Below are 16894 nucleotides of genomic sequence, written 5' to 3'. Positions count from 1 at the left end.
AAATATTGGGAGGGGCACGTGCCCCACCTTCTGCTACGGCCCTGGTTGTTTGTTATAACTGCCACTTACCCCCTCCCTCCCCCAAATCCAGAGTAAACGCCTGTGGGGTGTTAACATGCGCTCACGTTTTGATAGCGGGTTGGTCTTGGTTGGTTTATAGAACGCCATCTCTGCCATCGAATGAAAAAAAAATGCGTGCCTCTCAAATTTATTTTTTGTTAATGTTGTTCTCATACCAATACACAGTTGCGTACCTAAGGGTGTGTGTGTGTGGGGGGGGGGGGGGGGGGCGAAAAGTGTGACATTTCATATTATGACTGCTCATCCCCCTCCCTCCCTCCCCCCCCCCTCCCTCCCTCCCTCCCCCCCCCCCCCCCCCCACCAACCACCACCCATCCAGTCTTTTGTGCGCGCCTGAAACACCCACTATCCAGAAGACCCTAAGAACACGTGATGTGTTTTTGTCCAATTTGCTTGCTATTTCTCTGGGTCACCCTTGCTGGGGGCATCGTCTTTCTCGTCTTCTTCGGTAGCGCCTGCAATCCATCGGAACAATTTCAGCGGCAGCGTGAGCAGCTGGACGACGAGATCGATCAGCGGACTTACGCACGGGCTACAGCAACGCACTGTTAAATGAAAGTGGTGATAATTGCAAAGCAAAGTACTTCGTGTCTAATCTAATACAGTTAATATAAGTACAAAAAATGAACTACAGCACTGAACTTGTTAACAATGAATTGCATATTGCCTTACCACTTTTATAGAAACAAATCTTGGTATATTGAACATTTCAAGCGCAAGGGACAAAAAAGGTAGTTTTCATAGTGATATGACCCCATAATTTCTTTCTTTAATAATAGATTTGGGTTTAGGGTTCGATAATAAATCTGGCATGTTTTGTTCAATTTTTGTTATGTGAACGGAGCATAGACCAACAGCAATCAATTCCTTAAGCAAGATGCGCTTAGCTTCAGAGATGGGAAAAAAGAGCCCTTTACTTCTTGATGTATCACCGCCAATTAGACTTTATTTCCATTTTTTTCTTTCCAGCGCCCCCGCCCCCTCCCCTCTGAAACTCTAGCCATGCGCGAGAGCAATCATGAAAAAGAACTGAACTAGTAGGTTACAACTCACATGGACAGAGGAGTAGCCAGACAATCCCTCCAAGTATGGAGAGCAAAAGAACAACAGGAAACAGTAACACGCCGGCTAAACACCGACAACATCTGCAGCAGTAACCCCAGCAAGATCTCCCTCGGCGACTCGCATTTTTCTCGCTATGGCTTTCTGGTCCTGGGCCCTGAACTAACTTGGCTAGTTCTTCTGAGCCATCGCTTGTACTCATTGCTCGCTCCTTTCTCTTGAGGACACAGCGAGCTTTTAAAACGATAATCGACGCGATTCAAGGATGAATGCTTTTTTCTTCTTAAAAAATAATTACTTCTTTATACTTATTTTTACGCGATAAAAGTCTGGAAAATCCTTTATACCCCTCTAAAAACTAGCCTCGCTTTCTCTTTTTTTACAAGGTTGTCCCATGAAGGGTCGCCCACAAATGTCTTTTAGGAGGTCATTTGATTGTGCCCTTACTATCATCACCGTCCAACTGTGAATTTTTATAAATATTTAAATGACATCTGGTGGTTGGTCTGTAGGAGATAGATGCCTTTTACAAAATGAGATGTTTGTCTGTTTATACTTGTCATATAACGGAGGAAAAGGATAGAAATTTGCGCTATACTTAATAGCTAATCAAACATATATGAGTATCGTAGAGTGTTCAGTCACCACCAGCTTTGAGTCACCCTTTGGACCGTATAATTTTTTGTATTAAAATCCTTAGAAGTTATAGTTTCACAAAAACTGCTTATGTAAAATAATTAGCTGTCCATCCAAGCGTCAAGGGACATCAAGTAAATACCAATAAACTATATTAGTGATGTTTAGAGTACGTGTTTGATTCTAACAGAAATGTGTGAGACTCTCTTATTCGGTGATCTTTTTGAATTGCGTAATCCCGATTTTAAAGAAAACCTTAAACGTGTGAAATTTTCTCATCCTTTTAATAAGCTAATCATTTTATTCATGAGTCGCCTAGCCATCCTCGGAAACCTAGATTTTACACAAACCCCGGACTCCAGAGGAGGCCTTTTAGCCGCCTTTTCAAATTTTGGTCTTCAAATCGGTGGGTATTTTTTTCGAGCGCGCGAAAGCCGCGAGTATCACTTGGGCCGACGTAAAACGTAAAACCGATCCAGTTCGTTTCTTCTCTTAGCGCGCCACAGGATTCCCAAATTTAAATACAAAAACGTTCATTTGGCCTGTTCGAAAGCTCCTTAGGGCCTTTTCGGTCCACGATATGTCCACCATCCTGGTTAAACCAATGTCTTTTCCTGTAAGAAAATCGTATCTTGCTCGGAAGTTTTCCGAATTCTAGAGCCCCCCCCTCTCACTCCCACGCTGCGCATCATTCCCCATAAAAAATTCTGTCGACTTATCCCGTAACAACCTTCAGGAAAACAGATACAAGTGAGATATTCTTCCATGGTGTTAAACCTGTTTAGCAAGTAGTAACGATTGGCTAAATCTTCTGTTTTTTTTTTTCTGTGAAAACATGAATAAAGAAGGGAAGGGTCATTTTTTAACGGGGGGAGGGCTGCTATGTTTGGGAGGAGGGCTGGGATTTTTATAGCATCGATTTGGGAAGGGCCTCAAATTTTGATACAATGTTTAGGAGAGGGCCTTATTTTTTAACAAGATTCTGATCAATTTCCGAGCCTCCTAAAAGTCTGGAATTTTAATTTTATTCTGTGGAAAACCCCAGCCCCTTAAAAATAGAATGAATGTAATGCGCCTTCTGCTTGCACTTTCATGACCTTGCGTTTCGCTGGCGCTGAAAACCATTATCTCCTATGGATTCTGCATTTATATCTTTCGCAGTTTTGGTTTTTATTAAATTGTATCGCTGAATTTGTGTGTGTGTTTTTTTTTCAATTCATGTCATAGTCCCCCCCTTCCCTACTAACTTTTCAGATTGGTGGTATGAAAAGATATGCTTCACATTTTGTTAACCGGAATATGGCCTGAATGTCGCTGTTTCAAATTGAAATTGTGGTTAGACAGACACCGACACCTCGCATGTCAACTAGATTATAATTTCAAAACACTAGCAGCCCCCTCCCCGATAAATAATGACCTTTTAATGTTTAGAAGGCGTTGCTTGTAGTCCAGCTCAAGTCCTTGGAACATGTCGCGCGAAGCTGTCTTCTGAACTCTCTCTAGTGTAGCATGATGGAGAGACCCCAACTCGAAGGGTACCCATACCTGACTAGCATAGGTGAGGTGAGATCTCACTAGAGACACATACCGCGTTTTCTGTAAATCAAGGGGGAGTAAATCAAGGGGAGACCGTGTGAGCAATGCCACCGGAGAAAACCGAGTATCTTATTTTGGAGATGATGTTCTTGATATGTTCTTTTCCCAGGTGAGGTCCTGCGGCCCTTGGGCACAAAGGTCGCGGACAGCGTTACCCTTCTGAGAGTGGCACCGCCGAAAACATGCCTTCTTTTCTAAACTTTGTCTCTTTTGCGCCACTCGCAGGTTTTCACATTTGCTTGGCTGAAAAAGGAGATCGTTGTAGGTTGCCCATATTGCAAGTGATATCTTCTTGCGGTTTCTGCATATCGTTGGTTTGGGTGTTCTCATAGTTTGTAAGCTTTTTGTATCGTTATTTCCTTGTACTTTGTTTAAAAATTACTGTTATAATCGTTTTCTTGTTTGAGCAACCACTGAGAAATTCATTTTCTAGTGTGATTATCTTAGCAAACCAATCTTACTTAAAATCCGTTTCTAGGCCTATTCTTGATTCCTTTGACCTGAAATATTTTGCCTGGCCTTGTGACTGAAAGGAAAAAACAATATCGTCATATAAAAATATCTCTAAGGTTATGCTGGATTTTCACGAAAGAAAGAGAGATGTACAGGACCCAAATTTATCCTACGACCCGAAATCCCCAAAAGTTCCCCAACTGATCCCGGGACCCTAAACGATCCCATGGAGTCCCCGAAATGAGCCCCAAGGAATTGTTGTAATGGACAAACAAAAGGAATGTGAGGGATTGGCTTTCAGTTTTCATGTTAAACATTTTAGCGTTTATTTGTGTTACTATCAGGAAATTTACATTAACTAAAACCATAGTATTAAGATTTTAATATACGACTGCGCTAAAAATACAGTGGTTGGTCAGAAATTGGGGTCAATAACAATTTCCGTCATAGTAATTTGAAGGCGTAAATAAATCTTTTATACATAACAAGCCATAAAAAAGTCTCCATAAGTAAGACATTCTGCTTCCCGTAGGAAGCGAAATGTGAAGGTTATTCAAGGTTATTTTTGTGCATGTTTGTTTGTATTCGGTGAATGAAATACCTATCATGAGATCATGCAGGGTTGTACGCCACGACTACATGAAGGACATTCAAAACTCACATAGCATTGCTTTCAACAAAAGCCACATCTGTTAATATTTTGCAATTGTAGTTAAAGGGTTGTTCGAGTGCATATACTCAGTGTGCTTTTGTCATTCCATTTTCTCGGCCAAACCGGCTGCCTAAAATGTGTCAGTAAATCTTTGCTCATGTGAACATGGATTTCGTGGTGAAATACACGTTTGGTTGTTGTCAAATGAATATAGATTTTTAGGGGTGATGTTTTACCAGAAACGAGAATTATAGTGTCAGAGTCATGTTTCGGAACTGCAAATGTTTAGAGTGTGATGGAAGGTTGGTTGTTCTGAGCGAGGCTGTGCTATGTTTATGCCTTTTTATAGGCTATACATGGACGTGCCATGGTTTTTGACCTCTCTGTCCTAAACAGGGTCCCGGGGGGTGACTTCGAGAAAAACAGACGGGGTGCTCGACAGCAAAATCAATTTTAACCCTAAGGGATAGCACTAAGGGCGTGGTCAACAACAATTCTTACCCCTAAAGAGAAAGCACATTGAGTGTGGTCGAAGGCATTTTTAACCCTTAGAGATAGCATTAAAAACAATGCTCGTTTTAATTGGCCGACGGATCCTGTATTCTTTGTTACCGACAATAAAACTGAAGGAACAACCGATCAGTTGACTTGTGGTTTACGGACGTGAAAACCCCTAAAAGATAGCAGAATCGGAAAAATTCCTAATACATCCCCTAAGAGATAGCAGTTGGTAAGAATTTTATACCCTAAAAGATAGGTCGAGCATTCCTGTCTACTTTTCTGGAGAGTCCCCCCCCCCCCCCAGGGAACAGGGTACATAATTTAAAGCAAGGCCGTCCTAAACAGGGTACTGATTTGGTTGCCTTGCTAAAACTCGTAACCGCTGATCCTGCGGCCGATCTGCCTTGCTTGCTCTTATACATTTTAACCGATATGTTGCCTCCAGTCTTATATCAGAGTTTATATGTATATATGCATCAGCGCCCAGCTTGGTCTTGAAATTAATCTCCTGCGAAGTGGTTCTGTTCTCAGTCACGCAACGTGCTTGAGCTCAGTAATTGGGCTCAAAGGTATTGCATGACAGAGGACAGAAAGACTGCGAAGGACACCTAACCCATTTGCTCTCTTGCTGTGTTTGTTTGTCCGATGTGAAATCCTGCTAAAATCCTTTAACTTATACTTAGCAGTGGGGCAGGGGACAAAGCCCCTAAAAAATCTAAGCAACGGTTCCTAGTCATGAACCATACTTTAGGTAGGACTCATTGAACGAAAAGATACCCTATAGCTGCAATATTAAGGTCGCCATTGTCACAAACATATTTACAGCTATTCCCAGCACTATTGCTAAGCCAAGATCTTCCCCCGATACCCACCATGCTATCAAGAGATAGACAGTCGTTTTCATTATTACTGATCACCCCTACACGCACACCACCAGCCACGTTAAACCCTTCTCGATTACAGTATGCCTGCATGGACGAGCCTGCGATAAGTGCCCTCCAAGCGGTCTTCCCGATCGGTGTGATCCCACGTTGGTTGCCGTCCGCGATGATGTCATAGAATGACGTAGCCGTGTAGGGGATGATCATGGACTTAAGGGTGGCCCCGACCTTGAACCCGATGCAGATCTTGGTGAAGGGCGTGGCCCAGTAGCTTGGGAGCTTGGTCTCTTGGTTATCGAAGCCCGTCAGACCGGCCGAGGGGTTGTATGCGAGCTTGTTGGTCCAGAGAGAAGACTCGTACAGGAACGTGGCCTATGAGGTAACCAGAAAACGAATGGCAATAACATGCATATCTTTCAATAAATTCATACAATATATAGGCGTACGCATACCTTTGCACCGTCGGCTTTCATGGCCAGCGTCCATCCCCCATCGCCGCAGCCGTCAATCACTGTCAGATAACAATAGATCTCTACGCTTCTGCTTTCCATGTTTAGAATGTATGCTGCGTCTTTTTTTAGTCTGAAAACAGTAAATCTAACTTGTTGTCGAATTCCACTCGAAATTTGTCCCAAAAAATTGCAATGAAGAAGCGTGGTCCCTTAACTTACCCTCTGTCATAAACTTCTTTGCACGATGAAGGAGTAGCGGTCCCTACAAAAAAATATTTTATTGTATTTATTTTACACCGACTTATCTGCCCAAATTCCTTTGTTTATTCATTAAAGCTCCCTTCTTCCCTTCCTCCCATTCCCCCTCGGCCACGCGCTTGCTTTTTCTTCTCTGCCTCCTCTTCATCTGTCCCTCTTCCTTGTCAATCAAGATGAATCTGATGACCGAGACCACTTTCGGGAATTGACACACCTTTTTTTCAAAAGTCAGATAGGTATAACATTGCTTGATAAGATTTTTTTGAGATTGTTTTTTTTTCCTATTTTTTAAGAGTAAGACTAAAGTTAAGCTTAAAATCGTTCTTATCTGAATTTTAGCCTAGAAGGTTTTAAATATTAGGTTCTTATACGCGAGATTTTACTGTAACGCACCTGTGAACTGCTCGCATAGCATGCCGGTAGTATTGGGTTGACAAATGCACGACAGATCTGCTGAGCATGTGTTGTTGCACGTACCACCATTTTTGCACGTCCCATCATTGCAGGGGTTGGGAGGTGGTGACTTCAGAATAATAAAGAAAATATCACCAAAAGGTCGTGATTAATGTTTAAAAGGGGTATATCCTTAAATCGCAGCAGGACCCACAAATTATGAAAAAGACAAATTTAACCAGGAAAACGGGAAAATAGAACCAAATTTGTTTCCCGTTTCATAGGTGATCAAAAGGGCCGCAGAAGAATTTCAGTGAATGTATATCAATTTACTATCTGATTGCTTTCTTGAGTCGAAATTGCCATCTGTGTCTTCTATCTAGGTCACCGTTAGCCAACACCGTTAAACAACCGGGCAAAACTTCAAGGGCTGGGCAAATGTCATTTCTGGCTTTTTGATCCAGGGCGATTTGGCTTCTTTTCACTATTTACGATAAACCATTAAACGTCTGATTGCAACTTTGATAATATCCTGTTAAACCCAATTGATTGGAATTATGATTATACCTTGTCGGAGTCGAAGTGGATGTAGCCTGGTTTGTGGACTTTACAGCCAGGCCTGGAAGCGAAGGTATGGTTACACAGTTCGCACATGCGCGTTGGTGGATGGTAGTTGGTTGATTTACAGTCAGGTTCGGCCAGACAGTAAAGGTTGCAGTCGAAAGGACGAGGGGTGGTCACAGTCTTGATGACAAGGAGGTCAAGGTATTCATCTGTTCAAGAGAAAAACATACATTTACTTGTCTTCGTTTATAGCTCGCCACACTGTGGGGAATTCTGTAATTTATTTCTTCAACAGTGATGTGTTTGCAGGCCCGTACCCAGGGGGGGGGGGGGGGGGGGCACAACGGCCGAAGGTCCACTTTCGGTTCTCAATAGACGTGCAAAACTATAAAGCATATGCTAGATCACTCTGGTATGTAGCCAAACCCGACAATAGTCCCTCGGAGATACTGCAAAGGCATTTAAAATATTCCTTTTGGTTTTCTGGGTCGTTCAGATTTGTATCAAAAAACTTACCTCCTCCCCCCCCCGAAAAAAATTGGTCCAATTTCTCTGATTTCGAACCCCCTCCCCCCCCCAAAAAAAAATATCCTGGGTACGGGCCTGGTAGTAGCTTGGAACTGAAAATGATCTAAACGCTGTGAGTCGGAGCTCTGTTAAATTGGTTTGATGCATTATCTAAAAACAAATTACAAATTTTAGGGAGCAATCATGAAGCAATCACTTGTAAACTATGTGAAAACGTACAAATTAATAGTTCCCCAGTCAGAGACTAGCGCTTCGCTTCAAATATGTCGCCTTGTTTTGAATTAGCGCCAACAGCAAAGAAAACAATAGAACTAATAAATTACTCCTCTCCTAAATAAAATATTTAAAATATAAGAATGGCCGGGCTGCTACTTCTAGAGGCCTAGGAGGGTAAAAAAAATCATTTTCGATGGTGAACACCTAACTAGTGGGAAATCGTTGCTATTATCGATTTGTTGTCAAGCAAGTCCTCAACTAAAGTAAACTACAGGCGAGACTACTCAGTCTCGAGTCAATCCCAATTAACTATAGCTCGAATATTTTCACAATTGATCACCCTATAATTTCTAACGTTTGACCAAGATTATAATTAGTCCCTCGTGATCCTTCAGGAAAATAAAATATAATTCGAAGTTGCGTCTTGTCTGTTGCCTGGTTTAGTCTCTCGAGAGAAAAGTTCACAATTCCCTTTAAGAACAACACACGAAGCTAATATAGTAATGTAACCTGCTTTATTGCGAAAACAGTCAAGACACAACTTCAAATTATATTTTATTTTTTGGTTTTAGGCATCAAGAAACTTGGAATCCCTCAACTGCTCAAACGTTAGAAATACCGCTTATTGTAAATAAATACACATTACAAAGCAATGAGAGTTTATTGTGACCTTATTCTAGGATATAAGACAATTATAGGACAATTACAGGAGGTGATGATCAATCGTGGAAATATTCGAGCTAGTTACTGGGATTGACTGGAGACTGACTGAGAAGTTGGTAAGCCTGTGATTCAAGTATCTTAATGTACAAGGCTGACAACTAGATTCTGACTACCTTAGCTTCAACGCGATTTTTTGACAGATTTAAGGCATTACGAAAACACTAGTACTGGTAGAGAATGGGACAGGTATGGAAATATCCACTAATTGATTTTTCAAGCAATCTGCTAAAAAACCAGGGAGAAATGATTTTTTTAACGTCAATTTTAGCCTTCCGTCGATGATCGGGACAAGGGAATTAGGATACTTTGTCAGCGATTTCTTTATAAAATTAGACCAAGAGAGCATAAGACATCTTATGCTCTCTTGACTAGACCTTGTGCCAAGGTTAACTCGTGCCCATTCTTTATAGGCAGGCTAGTTTTATTTTGGCATAGAGCGTTATTTTGGTTGGACAAATAATTTTACTAAGGGGTGTGCACTGAGGTCTCCCAGGTCAGTCTTGAACCTAGAGTCGCTTGATAATGCAATCCAATCTTTAATAGATCAAAGATACAATTCTTATCTGTTGACAATAGAATCTGAGATTACACATGCTAAAAATTAGCATGGCTTAATCGGGACACATAAATGATTTGAAGCAATACTTTCTCATTAAAACAGCACTGTTCAATTTTAACTGAGAGGTACATATTAACAAGTTAGGGGGGATTAATTAAAAAAATAACAATGATAAAGTACGTGCAATTAATAATAAAATGATCAAATATTGCTGTAAAGCATATTTCAAGTTTCTATGGAACACAATCAATTATACGTGAGACAACTTCATTATTTGGTGGTTCTTGTTTTTTAATTTTTTAGACACATTTATCTCTCAAATAATAATATTTTGAGTGTTGAAATGTAAAAGTTTGTGGTTTGTTGATTGATAATTCCCCTTTCTCTCTCTTGTTTTTTTTTTCTCATACAACCTTTCAGCCACTGCTGAACGTTTTCCTTGCCCCACTTGCTTATTAAAATGTGTCTTTTCTCGTGTTACCACGTCCGCTCCCTCTTCGTGCACTCATTTTTGGCCTCCATCTTGGTTACACACAGTTTAAACTACCTCGCGAGGTAGTTAAGTTTAAACTCGTCTAAAGACATGTTTAGTTGGGGGAGCGCGCGTTGTGAACGGTCCAAATTCTAAGCACGTTTAGTTACACAACCTTTAAACATGTTTAACTTTTTGAATGGGGTTATTGTTTATTTTATATCATGCCTGTGGTCTGAACAAAAAATAAACGCCTGTTTTGAAGCGATAAATGTTTTGATGTTTTCCTCATTCATTTCTACAACGTCGTTGATGCTCAAAATTTCTTATGTTAAAGACTTTTTACCTTCAGTCGCTGTGAAGACGGCATCCCTTGAGAAGTCCTCTACACCATGCGACTTTACAATCATGAAAACACAAAAAATGGGGGAAAGAGGAGAGAGAAAGTTCGCCATAGTCAAGAAACTTCAATTGACACTGATTGCTATATGGTTAATTTAAATCGTTATGAGATTAATTATGCATGATTACCCAATTATCTCATAAGATAAAGAGTAAAAATACGGAAAAAACAAAAATCTACCAGCACTCTTACTCGCGCTTATTCGCGCTGGCACGTCTATTGAGGACCGGAAGTGGATTTTCTGAATCCCTCCTTGGTACGGGCCTAAAAGTTGTAAAATTGTAATTGTCATCTATCAAAAATGTTTTTTTTTTCTTTTTTAAAATTTTCTGTTTCAAATAGATCCCACACATTAGCATCACAGTTGGATGTTTATTATGAATTACGTATATTACGTTAGCGGTTGATACACCTCTTTCAATGGAACCCATCACAATTCACACTACATCTTATGTGTAACGTAATTATCTTACATTCGATGAAGGATAATAGAGAAGGGGATGAATATATATTGTGCTGAAGCTTAAACATGTGCGACTACCTTTCGTTCGATTATCAGAATCATGGGGATTAACAGATTTTGTGTCGACTTTCTAAAGCATTCTCGTTCCCAGAGCCCCCTCCTCTGTTGTGTCAGCTTTACCGAGGGGATCTTGGAACGAGAATGGTTTGGCAGTTTTCTTTACCTCTTGCTTATTACCTGCTGTCTTAAATATTGATTGTAAAAAATATTAATGTTATTGTTTACTTTTTATCCTTATCCAGTTTTTGATCTTTATATATTTAACGGCCCACAAGCAAACAGCCTACATCAGATCGAGGCTCTATTTTAGCGCTTCGCTAAACTTGATTCTGACTACCTTAGCTTCAACGCGATTTTTTGACAGATTTAAGGCATTACGAAAACACTAGTACTGGTAGAGAATGGGACAGGTATGGAAATATCCACTAATCGATTTTTCAAGCAATCTGCTCAAAAACCAGGGAGAAATGATTTTTTTAACGTCAATTTTAGCCTTCCGTTGATGATCGGGACAAGGGAATTAGGATACTTTGGCAGCGATTTCTTTATAAAATTAGACCAAGAGAGCATAAAGACATCTTATGCTCTCCTGACTAGACCTTGTGCCAAGGTTAACTCGTGCCCATTCTTTATAGGCAGGCTAGTTTTATATTGGCATAGAGCGTTATTTTGGTTGGACAAATAATTTTACTAAGGGGTGTGCACTGAGGTCTCCCAGGTGAGTCTTGAACCTAGAGTCGCTTGATAATGCAATCCAATCTTTAATAGATCAAAGATACAATTCTTATCTGTTGACAATAGAATCTGAGATTACACATACTAAAAATTAGCATGGCTTAATCGGGACACATAAATGATTTGAAGCAATACTTTCTCATTAAAACAGCACTGTTCAATTTTAACTGAGAGGTACATATTAACAAGTTAGGGGGGATTAATTAAAAAAATAACAATGATAAAGTACGTGCAATTAATAATAAAATGATCAAATATTGCTGTAAAGCATATTTCAAGTTTCTATGGAACACAATCAATTATACCTGAGACAACTTCATTATTTGGTGGTTCTTGTTTTTTAATTTTTTAGACACATTTATCTCTCAAATAATAATATTTTGAGTGTTGAAATGTAAAAGTTTGTGGTTTGTTGATTGATAATTCCCCTTTCTCTCTCTTGTTTTTTTTTTCTCATACAACCTTTAAGCCACTGCTGAACGTTTTTCTTGCCCCACTTGCTTATTAAAACGTGTCTTTTCTCGTGTTCCCACGTCCGCTCCCTCTTCGTGCACTCATTTTTGGCCTCCATCTTGGTTACACACAGTTTAAACTACCTCGCGAGGTAGTTAAGTTTAAACTCGTCTAAAGACATGTTTAGTTGGGGGAGCGCGCGTTGTGAACGGTCCAAATTCTAAGCACGTTTAGTTACACAACCTTTAAACATGTTTAACTTTTTGAATGGGGTTATTGTTTATTTTATATCATGCCTGTGGTCTGAACAAAAAATAAACGCCTGTTTTGAAGCGATAAATGTTTTGATGTTTTCCTCATTCATTTCTACAACGTCGTTGATGCTCAAAATTTCTTATGTTAAAGACTTTTTACCTTCAGTCGCTGTGAAGACGGCATCCCTTGAGAAGTCCTCTACACCATGCGACTTTACAATCATGAAAACACAAAAAATGGGGGAAAGAGGAGAGAGAAAGTTCGCCATAGTCAAGAAACTTCAATTGACACTGATTGCTATATGGTTAATTTAAATCGTTATGAGATTAATTATGCATGATTACCCAATTATCTCATAAGATAAAGAGTAAAAATACGGAAAAAACAAAAATCTACCAGCACTCTTACTCGCGCTTATTCGCGCTGGCACGTCTATTGAGGACCGGAAGTGGATTTTCTGAATCCCTCCTTGGTACGGGCCTAAAAGTTGTAAAATTGTAATTGTCATCTATCAAAAATGTTTTTTTTTCTTTTTTAAAATTTTCTGTTTCAAATAGATCCCACACATTAGCATCACAGTTGGATGTTTATTATGAATTACGTATATTACGTTAGCGGTTGATACACCTCTTTCAATGGAACCCATCACAATTCACACTACATCTTATGTGTAACGAAATTATCTTACATTCGATGAAGGATAATAGAGAAGGGGATGAATATATATTGTGCTGAAGCTTAAACATGTGCGACTACCTTTCGTTCGATTATCAGAATCATGGGGATTAACAGATTTTGTTCGACTTTCTAAAGCATTCTCGTTCCCAGAGCCCCCTCCTCTGTTGTGTCAGCTTTACCGAGGGGATCTTGGAACGAGAATGGTTTGGCAGTTTTCTTTACCTCTTGCTTATTACCTGCTGTCTTAAATATTGATTGTAAAAAATATTAATGTTATTGTTTACTTTTTATCCTTATCCAGTTTTTGATCTTTATATATTTAAAGGCCCACAAGCAAACAGCCTACATCAGATCGAGGCTCTATTTTAGCGCTACGCTAAAATAGAAAGTCTACAAATTGTTGCAAACTTTTACGAAACCTCTTCTATCGTTGTTAATATCGCGTTAAAATCGTCGATATGCGGCTCAAAGTTTTGAATTGTTATTATTTTATCGTTTTGCAACAATACCTGGCAAATAATTCTATTAAGATTTGTCTATAAGCTGGCATTTATGTGATGTCATATGAAAGCGGTTTTACCACTTCGAGCCGAAGGTCACGGGAAATGGAAGTGTAAAATGTAAAAAGGGAAATGTAAAAAGGTTCGTGAACTTGTATTAATCGTTCACTGATGTCCAAGAACAATACAGAATTTCTTTTGCATTTTATGAATATATTCAACATAAGATAAGAACTATCTTCGCTATTTTGTGTTCGTGTCGATGCCAGTATCTTGCCTATAGGGGATCTTGCACACATTGCGTGATAAAACAATCACAACGACTACAAAGGAATTTGGGTTTAGTTTTCCTGGAAGTCAGAAGTTTTTCATACTCTCACTCACATACTCACTCACAGCCACTTATACACATAAAGAAGGAATGAAAATAGCAGGTTCGATTCAAAGGTGAGCCTCGATGCAACCCTGAAAATGCAAGAGGGACAAAAAGATGTAGAATATATGCCGAACACATAGGAAGTGAAATGGCCATAATTATTATCATCTTCATCATCATCCTTACCATCACCATCACCAACATTCTCATTATTACCATCATCCTTCTCTTTCCGCTTAATTTCCAATTTGCCAATTACGTCATCGTTGTAGCTTCCCTGTTCGGATTGGTCATCGTCTTCATCTTCACAATTTTTAATGATAGTCGGATCTGTTATTTTCTTGTCAAGCTCTTCAGGTTTGAAAATCTCCTTGTCGTCTTTTGGTTGTTCTAGGGCCACCCTGACACGACCTGGTTGCCTCAACAGATCAACAAGCAAAACCCCGCGCACATTAGCTCCTGGCTTTTGTCTTGATGGTATGGGAAAACTGGAATTTGAACTTTGCTCCACGGTTCTACCAGTCATTCCACAGTTTATCTAGGAAGTCATGGTGGAACCAGAACTCGGGTGCATTGGAGGAGCATGCCAACATCATGGTCCCGCCTACCGCGTTATGGAATTCGTCGTGGATAGCTCTTACTTCACTTTCAAACTTTATGAAATTCTTGAAAGGATAATGCAGCAATTTCCCATTAATATAATTAGCTTTGGGGAGATAAATTGAATTGCAAGGATTGAAGTCTCTTGACAACCATATTCCAACCTCTTTAATGGCACGTTTTGGAAGAGGCCATTTTCCTTGCCTCAGGGGCCGTCAATCACATATTTGAATTTTCCGACTCCATTTCTCCCAAGACCGTGATTTCCCGGATGGCAAACATCGCGGATGTGAGAACGACGTAATATACGGTCGCCACTGACCGCTTTGCTCTAGTCCCAGTACGAAACGGTAACTTGACAATCTATTTTTCTAAGAAAATTATCGAAGTTCAGGATAAACCAAAAAGTTTTAAATCTTATAAAAGAGCTTTGGGTGCAAGTGAGTCAGCTTATCGTAGGTTTTGTTAAGGCTTGACCGGTGCAGACTCTTATAAGTATTGAGATAAATCGTCTACGTTCTTCAAGGGACATTGACCGGAAATCTTTTCGGATCCGGGTACACTTTACGAATTGTCCAGCGGAGCACTGTCACCTGCGCATGCACGCACAAGTGTTAATTCACATTACTTAACATTTCCACTTCATCTCACTTTTTTGTACCTTTCCTTTCTTATATTTGTTTTTAATATCATTTTCCACTGACTACTTGACTCTAGCAAATCGGCCACAGATCCCAAGCGTTCAGATGGTATCCTAAACGAATGCTTTGCTGACGGCCAGCTTGCGACGCGGTCCGAAACCAGCGCCTCGTGTGTCGGCGTCAACACCTACTCGGAAGAGCTTGATTCCGCCAAGCTTGAGTCTTTTAGCACTATGGATAGCTCGAAAGCTGTCATACGGCGCACAAGAACGACAAGCCTCTTGGTGTCAAATGATGTCCTGGAACTCCCAAGAGAATCTTGTAACAGTACAGTGCAGAACCCAGAGAACAACGAGGATCACCACGAAACCTGGAAAGAAAGTACATAATGTGAGTTCACACCATCGGGATGTAATCTGTTTATATTTGTAGAGATGTTGTTAACTGTGTAATTTCTCTTTTTTTTTTCTTATTATGGTTAAGCATGAAAAGGAAATTGTGATTTGGGCAAAAACGTGCTGGAAGAAGTCATTCGTATGTTATGGTATTATATTAATACGGAAGTGGACATCTTAGTCACCTGGTACGAGATAGGGTCTCGATAGTGCCTTCTCTATCCACGTGATCATCAAGGCCAAGTGCAGCCTGGGTAGAGCGCCGCGCAGCACTGAAGCCTCGAACAATGCGCTTGGTAAGCTCAGACGCAGACTAGAAGTTCCGCTGGCCGATCGCGTGTGAGTCATCTATTCGAACTGGAAGAACCCTGCCTATCGAAACTATCTCTCACGAACTACACTCCTTTTTTATCAGGACCTTTTTTTAAATAACGGAACGTTGTTTTAAGAACATGCTAAGGGAAGAGTCATTATTTAACGGGGGGCTCCTATGTTTGTGGGGAGGGGTTGCAATTTTTCGAGCGTCGCATATGAAGAAAACGTTGTTGTTTTGAGGGACTGGTACCGAGGAATCTAAGTTTCTTTTCAGATACTTTCTCCATTGACCAAAGATGGTCGCAGTCACTGTTTTTCTCTTCTGATTACAAGTAATGAAGTTTATATGAAGCACCTGCGGTACGGCAACCTTAAAAATGGCCAAAAATCATGCAATTTTTCCAAATAAGGAATATATTACAGTTGAAGCTCTCGTAAGCGACCACCTTGGAAACTGAAAATTGTGGTCGTTAACGGAGCTGGTCTCTTACGAGAGCTTGCTCTCATAAGCGACCACTGTTCGTCAAATACTTGAACAATAGGTGTTGGTCGCTTACGGGAGCTTCATTAAAATGCTGGAATCTAAAAGTTATCGTGATAACAACGCTGTAATATTTTGGTTTATTGCTTGATTTTAAAACTAGGTATTTGACTTATCATGAGAGTGACTTCTTTTATTTAATAGCAATTAATTCTACGCAAAGTAGCTCGTTATGCTCGTTTATATCGACGACTTAACCTTTTCGTCATGAGAATATCTTCTGCGTCTACGACGATTGCATGGCGTCTTTTGTTAGCCGATTTCTAAAGCGTGCAACAAACAAGTGGATGGCTATTGTAACTGGAAAAAGGATAAATCGTGGAGCTGGCAATGGACTAGAGATTCCTTGCATTTATAAATTTTCTGGGGACAAAGAAATGTCAATCCCATGGTTGAAATTGAAGTTAAGAAAATTGTAATTATGAAATTCTTTAATGGTTGCCTACTGGTTG

The 16894-nt window shown here is 40.0% G+C and overlaps 3 protein-coding genes across 4 annotated transcripts; all 3 read right to left on the bottom strand.

Moving 5' to 3' along the window:
• Positions 1-372: 372 nt before the first annotated feature.
• Positions 373-1611, bottom strand: LOC116614734 (signaling peptide TAXIMIN 2). The gene is made up of 2 exons (XM_032376058.2): positions 1135-1611; positions 373-626 (listed from the first exon to the last, which is right to left on the bottom strand). Exons 1-2 carry the CDS (start codon positions 1343-1345, stop codon positions 478-480), a joined length of 360 nt encoding a protein of 119 aa, XP_032231949.2. The 5' UTR covers positions 1346-1611; the 3' UTR covers positions 373-477.
• Positions 1612-4887: 3276 nt separating this feature from the next.
• LOC5507437 (uncharacterized skeletal organic matrix protein 5) lies at positions 4888-6653 on the bottom strand. Its single transcript, XM_048733849.1, has 3 exons — positions 6534-6653; positions 6315-6444; positions 4888-6234 (listed from the first exon to the last, which is right to left on the bottom strand). The coding sequence occupies exons 2-3, from the start codon at positions 6411-6413 to the stop codon at positions 5740-5742; spliced, it is 594 nt and encodes a 197-aa protein (XP_048589806.1). The 5' UTR covers positions 6414-6444; positions 6534-6653; the 3' UTR covers positions 4888-5739.
• Positions 6654-6718: 65 nt separating this feature from the next.
• Positions 6719-12686, bottom strand: LOC125556706. 2 transcript variants are annotated; one of them, XM_048733851.1, is made up of 3 exons: positions 12556-12686; positions 7533-7738; positions 6719-7095 (listed from the first exon to the last, which is right to left on the bottom strand). In XM_048733851.1, the coding sequence occupies exons 1-3, from the start codon at positions 12662-12664 to the stop codon at positions 6952-6954; spliced, it is 459 nt and encodes a 152-aa protein (XP_048589808.1). In that variant the 5' UTR covers positions 12665-12686; the 3' UTR covers positions 6719-6951. The 2 variants fall into 2 exon arrangements, with proteins under 2 accessions (XP_048589808.1, XP_048589807.1); XM_048733850.1 differs by lacking the exon at positions 12556-12686 and adding an exon at positions 10374-10504.
• Positions 12687-16894: the final 4208 nt, after the last annotated feature.

The sequence above is a fragment of the Nematostella vectensis genome, chromosome 10 (genome assembly GCF_932526225.1).
Source record: "Nematostella vectensis chromosome 10, jaNemVect1.1, whole genome shotgun sequence".
Classification (NCBI taxonomy): domain Eukaryota; kingdom Metazoa; phylum Cnidaria; class Anthozoa; order Actiniaria; family Edwardsiidae; genus Nematostella; species Nematostella vectensis.
This window is presented reverse-complemented; position numbering and strand designations above follow the sequence as displayed.

Coding starts and splice junctions, on each gene's coding strand:
- LOC116614734 (XM_032376058.2), bottom strand. CDS start 1,345: ATGAGTACAAGCGATGGCTCAGAAGAACTAGCCAAGTTAGTTCAGGGC. Junction 627..1,134: donor CTGGCTACTCCTCTGTCCAT/GTGAGTTGTAAC, acceptor TTCATTTAACAG/TGCGTTGCTGTAGCCCGTGC.
- LOC5507437 (XM_048733849.1), bottom strand. CDS start 6,413: ATGGAAAGCAGAAGCGTAGAGATCTATTGTTATCTGACAGTGATTGAC. Junction 6,235..6,314: donor TGAAAGCCGACGGTGCAAAG/GTATGCGTACGC, acceptor GTTACCTCATAG/GCCACGTTCCTGTACGAGTC.
- LOC125556706 (XM_048733851.1), bottom strand. CDS start 12,664: ATGGCGAACTTTCTCTCTCCTCTTTCCCCCATTTTTTGTGTTTTCATG. Junction 7,739..12,555: donor CGTCTTCACAGCGACTGAAG/GTAAAAAGTCTT, acceptor TCTCTTGAACAG/ATGAATACCTTGACCTCCTT. Junction 7,096..7,532: donor TCCACTTCGACTCCGACAAG/GTATAATCATAA, acceptor ATTATTCTGAAG/TCACCACCTCCCAACCCCTG.